General features: G+C 49.7%; 1 protein-coding gene across 1 annotated transcript; it reads left to right on the plus strand.

The window, feature by feature from the left end:
• Positions 1-3,130: 3,130 nt before the first annotated feature.
• LOC105606825 (RNA N6-adenosine-methyltransferase METTL16-like) lies at positions 3,131-4,158 on the plus strand. Its single transcript, XM_042236390.2, is given in 3 exon segments — positions 3,131-3,674; positions 3,677-3,703; positions 3,706-4,158. Coding segments are annotated over 3 exon segments (933 nt in total). The 3' UTR covers positions 4,068-4,158.
• The last annotated feature ends 4,441 nt before the right edge of the window (positions 4,159-8,599 follow it).

An 8,599-nucleotide genomic window follows, 5' to 3' on the forward strand; every position in this document is an offset into this window, starting at 1 on the left:
GGACAGGGAGGCCTGGTGTGCTGTGATTCATGAGGTCGCAAAGAGTCACACACAACTGAGCGACTGAACTGCACTGTAACTGTACCTCACACTTATTAGGATGACTGGTTTTTTTAAAAAAAGAAGAAAAAAAAAGGAAAACAGGAAACAACGAGTGTTAGTAGACAAATGGGGACTCTGTGCACCGACAGTGGAAACGTAATGTGGTGCCGCCTCTATGGGAGATGGTGTGGTGAATCCGCAGCTGCTGCTGCTAAGTCGCCTCAGTTGTGTCCGACTCTGTGTGACCCCAGAGACGGCAGCCCACCAGGTTCCCCCGTCCCTGGGATTCTCCAGGCAAGAACACTGGAGTGGGTTGCCATTTCCTTCTCCAATGCATGAAAGTAAAAAGTGAAAGTGAAGTTGCTCAGTCGTGTCCGACTCTTAGCAACCCCATGGACTGCAGCCTTCCAGGCTCCTCCATCCATGGGATTTGCGTAAGATCCTGTAATCCCCCTTCTGGATACTTACCCAAAAGAACCGAAAGGAAGGCAGTTCTGACACATGCTACAACATGGAGAGACCCCGAGGACATCATGCCAAGTGAAACGAGTCAGCCACCAAAGGACTGACACTGTATAGTTCCACTATACAAGGCACTAGAGCGCTTGCCAAGTTCACAGAGACAGGGAGTACACTGGTGGCTGCCCAGGGCTGGGGGAAGGGGGATGAGGAGACATTAATGAGGAGGATTTAATGGGGGCAGAGTTTCAGTTGCATGAGATGAAAGTTCTAGAGATGGATGGCAGCAATCACTGCAGATGGCGACTGCAGCCATGCAATTAAAAGACACTTACCCCTTGGAAGGAAAGTTATGACCAACCTAGACAGCATATTCAAAAGCAGAGACATTACTTTGCCAACAAAGGTCCGTCTAGTCAAGGCTATGGTTTTTCCTGTGGTCATGTATGGATGTGAGAGTTGGACTGTGAAGAAAGCTGAGCGCCGAAGAATTGATGCTCTTGAACTGTGGTGTTGGAGAAGACTCTTGAGAGTCCCTTGGACTGCAAGGAGATCCAACCAGTCCATTCTGAAGGCGATCAGCCCTGGGATTTCTTTGGAGGGAATGATGCTGAAGCTGAAACTCCAGTATTTGGCCACCTCAGGTGAAGAGTTGACTCATTGGAAAAGACCCTGATGCTGGGAGAGATTAGGGGCAGGAGGAGAAGGTGATGACAGAGGATGAGATGGCTGGATGGCATCACTGACTCAATGGACATGAGTCTGAGTGAGCTCCAGGAGTTGGTGATGGACAAGGAGGCCTGGCGTGCTGCGATTCATGGGGTTGCAAAGAGTCGGACACAACTGAGCGACTGAACTGAACTGGACTGAGCTGAAGGGTTACACAAAATGTGACTGTACTTAATGCCGCTGAACTGTGTACTTAAAGTGGTTAAGATGGTAAAAGTTTATGTTATGTGCATTTTCCCACCAACTTTTTGAAAAAGTTAGTAACAGCACAATGTTACCACTTCATTTCCACTAAAATGGCTAAAAGAGTATCAAGTGTCTGCAAAGACCGTGAAGCAACTGGACCTCTCTCACAGTGTTGGGCACTTTTTAGAAACATTTAAAAATTTAAACATCTACTTATCACATAACTCTGAAGTTCTGCAGCTAGATACGTGCCCAAGAGAAATGAAATGTTACTGAAAGACTGGCACACAAAGAGCAGCTTTATTTATAATAGAAAAAAGCCTGGAAACAAATGTCCCTCAACTACCCACGGATCGAACCCAGGTCTCCTGCATTGCAGGTGGATTCTTCACCAGCTGAGCCACGAGGGAAGCCCAGGAAGACTGGAGTGGGTAGCCATCTGATCATCTCTGCTTTTGTTTATTTGAAATTAAGTGCATCATTTTGAGTCAAGTCTTTATTTCGCTTATTTACTTTGATTTTTGTGGACTAATCTTTTGCTCTTCTTCTCATGATATTAACTTGGGGGCTTACTCTCTGAGTCTGTGAAGAATTGATCCTGATGCTGCCTTTGTGTTTAGGTCTTACTTCTGCCCTCCTGACTGGGACCTCATTTGGACAGACCTATCACATAAGCCTAATATCTACCAATATTCTACACGATGAATACTTAGGCAGTGATGCTTTAGGTTTTCACACAAAGGCACACACATATGCAACAGCCAAGTTTATAACTGTACAGAATGATCTTTCCAACCCAGGGATCAAACCCAGGTCTCCTGCATTGCAGGTGGATTCTTCACCAACTGAGCCAGAAGGGAAGCCCAGGAATACTGGAGTGGGTAGCCTATCCCTTCTCCAGTGCATCTTCCTGACCCAGGAATCGAACCAGGGTCTCCTGCATTGCAGATGGATTCTTTATCAAGTGAGCTACCAGGGAAGCCAAGTAAATAGGTAAAGAAATTGTGACACAATGGATTAGTTCTTAGCAGTAAAGGGAACAACCTACTAATACATGGGATGAATCCCCAAAACATGAGGGTGGAAAAAAGAAACCAGACAGGAAAGACCACGTGTGTGATTTCATCCATAGGACATTAGGGAGAAGACACATCTGATTTCTGATGGTGGAGGTGTGATCAGTGGTTCCCTGGGTTAGGGGTTAGGAGGGTCTGACTGCAAAGAGGCATGAGGAAACTTTCTGGTGCAAACCATGTATGCCTTGATCGGTGGTTACATACGTGAATACATTTGTCAGAAGTCCTTGAGCCATGCACCTAAATCAGACCTAACTTATATGTCAGTCAAGTTGAAAGAATGCTAGTGGACACAGACGAGAAGGTATGTTCAGCATTAACATTTCACACATTAGATCTCAGTCTTCAACCCCAAAGTAATTAGAATGTCTGATATTGAAGTTATGAATGTTTTGGGTATTCTTATACTGAGCAGTAAAATGATAGAGAACAGGAGCAGAAATTGACATTTTTTGAGAGTTTTCTCTTTGTGGGGAGCTACTATAGGGGTCACTTGGATGGTATGGTGGACAGTCTGAGATTTGACCCTGTGGCTGTTATCTGCATTACAAAAATCTGAGATCCCAGAGGGGGCCTGCCGGGCACCTTCAAATGATACTTAATACCATTTGATGCTCAATACCCAAGAATGCTTGGGTATGCTGGGAGAGAAATGCAGCCTGGCTCCTCTGAAGGGAGAACTTCACATACAGAGGGTTCCTAAAGTCACCTGTACTGAACTCTGCCAGGGTCGCACAATGAGATGGGCTTTGGCTTGGAGTTTTTATGATGACGTAACAATACCATCACCACCGAGTAAGCGAAGAAAACTAGAGAAGCCAAGGAAGCCCATTACGTTTGTAGCCCTGGGGTCTGTGATGGAAGAACTAGCCCTCCAAGCGTCATCTCTGGGCCCTGAGACAGTGGAAGGCGTCGTGGTTGTGACAGCATGGACTGAAAAAATCCTCACTGACCTAAAGGTCCAGCATAAACGAGTTCCCTGCGGAAAGGAGGAAATCAGCCTTTTCCTAACGGCCATAGAAAACTCCTGGATTCACTTAAGGAGGAAGAAGAGAGACCGAGTGAGACGGCTGAGAGAAGGGCCCCTAGTGCCCAAGGACGTGGTCGAAGCCTTGGAAGAGGAAATGTCTCCCCCAGAGGCTGGCAGGAGCCAGGATGTTGCCCAGGGCCCCCAGGAAAGGGCCCTGGGGGCCCTGCTCCACCGGAAGGCGAGTCACTGTGGGGGGCCACGGCCCCAGCCAGGACTCACTTTCCCAGGAGGAAAACCCAGAACCCACGGAGGATGAAAGGAGTGAGGAAAAGGAGGACGTGGAGATTCTGGAAGGTTGTAAAGGCTCTAGTAGTGGAGCCCAGGACCATGAGGCTCCTGAGCCCTTCAGCAGCCCAGTGTCTGAAAAAGGGAACCATCTCCAAGGAGTGGCTGGACTTTACTTATTCAAGTGTCTGATAAACGTTAAGAAGGAGGTAGATGACGCCTTAGTTGAAATGCACTGGGTTGAGGGCCAGAACAGGGATTTGATGAACCAGCTTTGTACTTATATATGTAACCAAACTTTCAGGCTTGTTGCTAGTTAACCCCAAAGTTCTCGCACAGTTGGGAAAGTTCTATAACGCAGCTTGCTTTGAAGAGTGGCCTGGGGGGTGGCAAGCTGAATTCCATCATTAGCCTACTAGTAACATTATGTGGAATTGTCTTAAAAAAAAACAACAAATGAGTCCATTTTTAAACACCTGCCTCCTTAAAAAAAATATATTACAGGGCATTGTAGTATGGCAGTTCAGAGAAATAATTGTGATCAGCATCAACAAAATGCCATCGGTAAACTTATAAAGGATTTAAACCTGACTTAAGCTGATCACCTTTGGAGAAGGAAATGGCAACCCACTCCAGTATTCTTGCCTGGAGAATCCCATGGACAGAGGAAACTTGCAGGCCACAGTCCATGGGGTCCCAAGAGTCAGACACGACTGAGTGACTTTCACTCACTACTACCCAAGAAGTAGGTTTGATTATATTCATGTTTGCGATTGTTAAGTAACTTCCTTGTAGTGGAACTGGGGCTTGAACTCAAGTCTGTCTCCAAAGTCCATGCTCTTCAGATCACAGACCTAGAGACAGGAATCCTGTGGTCATGTACTGCGGGTCCCACCACCAAAGCCTGTTTCCTTGGCCTTGCAGTGATGAGGGTCCCCAGGAGAGGCCCTTGAATTCTGTGCAGCTTCAAGCCACACAGGACAGACAGTCCATTGTTGCAGCAGTTGGTCAGGGTCTGCTGGCAGGCTGTCTTTCTTCTTCAGACACTTATTTCTTTTTATTGACAGTGGTGTTCAGCGCAAATCAATTCCATAACATGGGAAGTTGCTGTGAATCAAAGCACAGGCGCACAGTGTACAATCTGAAACAGATGTACAGCTTTCGGGCAATGAAGCAAGGGCCCATGTCCATTCAGACCCGACATAGCTTGAGCCCTGTCGGCTCTGCTTGTTCCCAGGTTGGTTTCTAACGATGGCAAGACCTGCTTTGGTTGTGAAGACTGTGGAGGCCATCCGGGATCCTGGAACATCTTGACGTTAGTGTGTGACCACAAGACTAAAGGTGTCAAGGAGTGTCCATGTCTAAATAGGTTTCTCAGTATGGACAGTAAAAGGTCGACTTCCCAGAATCAGGCCCACGTGAGGTTCTGACCCTCTGAGACCCGGGTTCTAACCGTCCAAATACACGGAAAGGTTGTGATGGTGGCTGAGACACCCATCCCGCTTCAGTAAAACCTGTTGAAGGGCATGGGTGTCAAATGGAGGCCCGGTTCACTGTCAGCTTGGGGCGTACGCAGGCTAACATCCCGGCTGCCCTAGTCAGGCTCCCTCTCATGTACTGAGCCAGAGAACTGTAGCTTTGGCGGGGACGGGCTCCACACGGGGCCCAGTTTCCCCCTCCCAGGGGCCTAATTTGTCTGCTGGTTCCAAGCTCTGCCCCTGTGGCAGTGAAACGGCTACCGCAGGTCTGGGTCACACACTCTCACACCACAACATCCAGAGGAAGAGAAAGCCTTTTCCAGGAGTTTCCAGAGGAGACTTGCTCAGGGGTAGAAATCGTGATTAATCTCAGCTGGCCATTAAGACCTCTCCTGGGGACTTGCCTGGTGGCCCAGTGGTTAAGAACCTGCCTGCCAGTGCAGGGGACATGGGTTCAGCTCCTGGTCTGCGAAAATCACCCGAGCTGCAAAGCAATTATGCCCAAGCACCACCATGACTGAGGCCGAGTGCCGAGAGCCTGCGCCCCATCCACAAGAGAAGCCATTGCAATGAGACGCCCGAGCACCCCGACTAGAGACCAGCCTCCACCCGAGGAAGCTTGAGACAGCCCGTGTGCAGCAACCAATAAATAAATACATACATTCAAAACAAAAAAAAGGCTCTCGTGAGTTTCACACTCATGAATCAGATGTAACTAGACCCCCCATCCATCCCTGGTGTTCCTCAAACTTGTGCAAAGCCCTTGGGCAGCCTCCCCTTCAGTTGGCTCCACCCCTGTCTCTCCAGCAGGTAACCAGGGCCTGGAGACCTGAGTGTCCTCTCGAGCCCTCCCCACATCTCACCTCTCACAGCCAATCAGTGACCGATTTATTCCAGCCTTCTAAGGGTGTCCCACATCTCTCTTTTCCTTACTCTCCTACCTCAGGACGGCCCACGACCAGAGAACCACAACCCTTCCTGGGCAGCTGCAGCGTCCCCCTACTTCAGTCCCGTTCCCTCAACTCTGCTCTGCACTCTGAACTTACCTGGGGATGAACCGGGAAAAGTCCGACTTCCTCCCAGTGGGGCTGGAGGGAGCCACTTCTCCTCCCTCCCCCCAGTCCTGTTCTTCTTGACCTTGCTGCTAAGTCGCTTCAGTCGTGTCCGACTCTGTGCGACCCTATAGACGGCAGCCCACCAGGCCCCTGGGATTCTCCAGGCAAGAACACTGGAGTGGGTTGCCATTTCCTTCTCTAATGCATGAAAGTAAAAAGAGAAAGTTGTGTCTGACTCTTAGCGACCCCATGGACTGCAGCCTACCAGGCTCCTCCATCCATGGATTTTTCAGGCAAGAGTACTGGAGTGGGGTGCCATTGCCTTCTTGACCTTGGCAGATGCCTGAGTCAGGAAAACAAAAGGAAGCCTTGGGGATGGGCCTTCAGGGTAGAGGGAGAGACTGGAGATATGCAAAGAGGGCGGCTATCTGGGTTGTGAGGAAAGGCACGTGAGGTCCTGGAATGCCCCGGGTGGGAGTCCGGCTTCAACCTGCAGAGGAGGTGCCTTTCTCGAGCTGTGTGACCAGGTGCCCTCACCGGCCAGCCCCAACCCCGTGCCCTCCTCTTGCCGCCACGCAGGACCTTCCACGGCCCCTCCTCCCAGGCCCTTCTCCCACTCCTCTGTCACCTCCCGGAGAGGACTGAACCCCCCAGAGCCTCTGCCACTCCGGCTTCTCCCTGTGGTTCTCACACCTGCAGTGACTTGCCCTCTGCCCACTCCTGGCCACGCCCTCTTCACCCTTAAACTGCCGTCCCACGCCTGGGTATTCTGTAAGGTATTCTGTAATATCCATGCCTGGGTACTCTGTAAGGACGAGGAAGCCGTGTTTCAGGCATCACACAGTTCTGGGGTAGACCTCCAGCCATGCTGTTCACTCACTGTGAGACCTGAACAAACATTCTGTCTGCCTTTTTACCCAGAAACTAGATAATCCCTTCCTTGCGAGTCTTTCTGAGGCTCAAATGGTCTTATTTAAAGTGTCTGGCACCCACTAAAAGTGAAAAGTGAAGTCACTCAGTCATGTCCGACTCTTTGCAACCCCTTGGACTGTAGCCTACCATGCTCCGTGGGATTCTCCAGGCAAGAATACTGGAGTGGGTTGCCATTTCCTTCTCCAGGAGATCTTCCCAACCCAGGGATCGAACCCAGGTGTCCTGCCTTGGATGCAGATGCTTTACCATCTGAGCCACCAGGGAAGCTCTGGCACACAGTAGGTGCTCAATAAATGTTAGCTCTCTTTCTCAATATTGCAGGTGGAGGTGGCTTTCTGGGTGGCTCAGACGGTAAAGAATCTGCCTGCAATGCAGGAGACCCAGGTTCGATCTTTGGATCGGGAAGATCCCCTGGAGTAGGAATGGCAACCCGCTCCAGTATTCTTCCCTGGAGTATCCCATGGACAGACTATAATGAGCTATGGTCCGTGGGATTGCAAAGAGTCAGACACGACTGAGCACCTTTTACTTTTCTTCTCTTTCCCAATAAATGTTATCAGGCTTCCTTGGTGGCTTAGACAGCGAAGCATCTGCCTGCAATGCAGGAGACCTGGGTTCTATCCCTGGGTTTGGAAGATCCCCTGGAGAAGGAAATGGTAACCCACTCCAGTATTCTTGCCTGAAGAATCCCATGGCCAGAGGAGCCTGGTGGGCTACAGTCCGTGGACACTTCTGAGTGACTACCACACACACACTCTTTCCCAGACACTAATACATGTCAGTCCTAATGCTAGAGCCACTGAGCAGCTAGCTAGTCTGTGGGCTGCTACTTGCCTTTCCTTCCTCCCTGACCGCCTGCGACAGGCTAATGTGAGCACGATGCTCATGTATTATGTACTGGAAATGCGCTATCACTTACTGGGTGCCTCCTCTGTGTCTGACCTTCCCCAGGTGCTTTCTAGACAGTCTCTCAGTGAATATTCACGATGACTGTTGAGGTCAGTGGTATTCATCTCTATCCTACTCCGATCAAGAGGAGGCTCTAAGTTCAATAACTTTCCTGAAGTCACAGAGTCAGTAAGTGACGGAGTCAAGATAGAAAACCAGCCTTCTGGATTCCAAAGCCCATGTCCTCATACACAGACCACATTGCTCTCATGAGAGATACAGTATAAGAATAAGAGTAGGGACTTCCGTGGTGGTAGAGTGGATGAGAATTCGCCTGCCAGTGCAGGGGACACAGGTCTGACCCCTGGTCCAGGAAGACCCCACAAGTTGTCAAGCAACTAAGCCTGTACACCACAACTATTGAGCCCCCGTGCTTCAACTCCCGGAGTCTGAGCGCCCGAGACCCTGCACTCTGCAAGAGGAAAAGCCACTGCACTA

Source organism: Ovis aries, chromosome 19, assembly GCF_016772045.2.
Source record: "Ovis aries strain OAR_USU_Benz2616 breed Rambouillet chromosome 19, ARS-UI_Ramb_v3.0, whole genome shotgun sequence".
Lineage (NCBI taxonomy): Eukaryota > Metazoa > Chordata > Mammalia > Artiodactyla > Bovidae > Ovis > Ovis aries.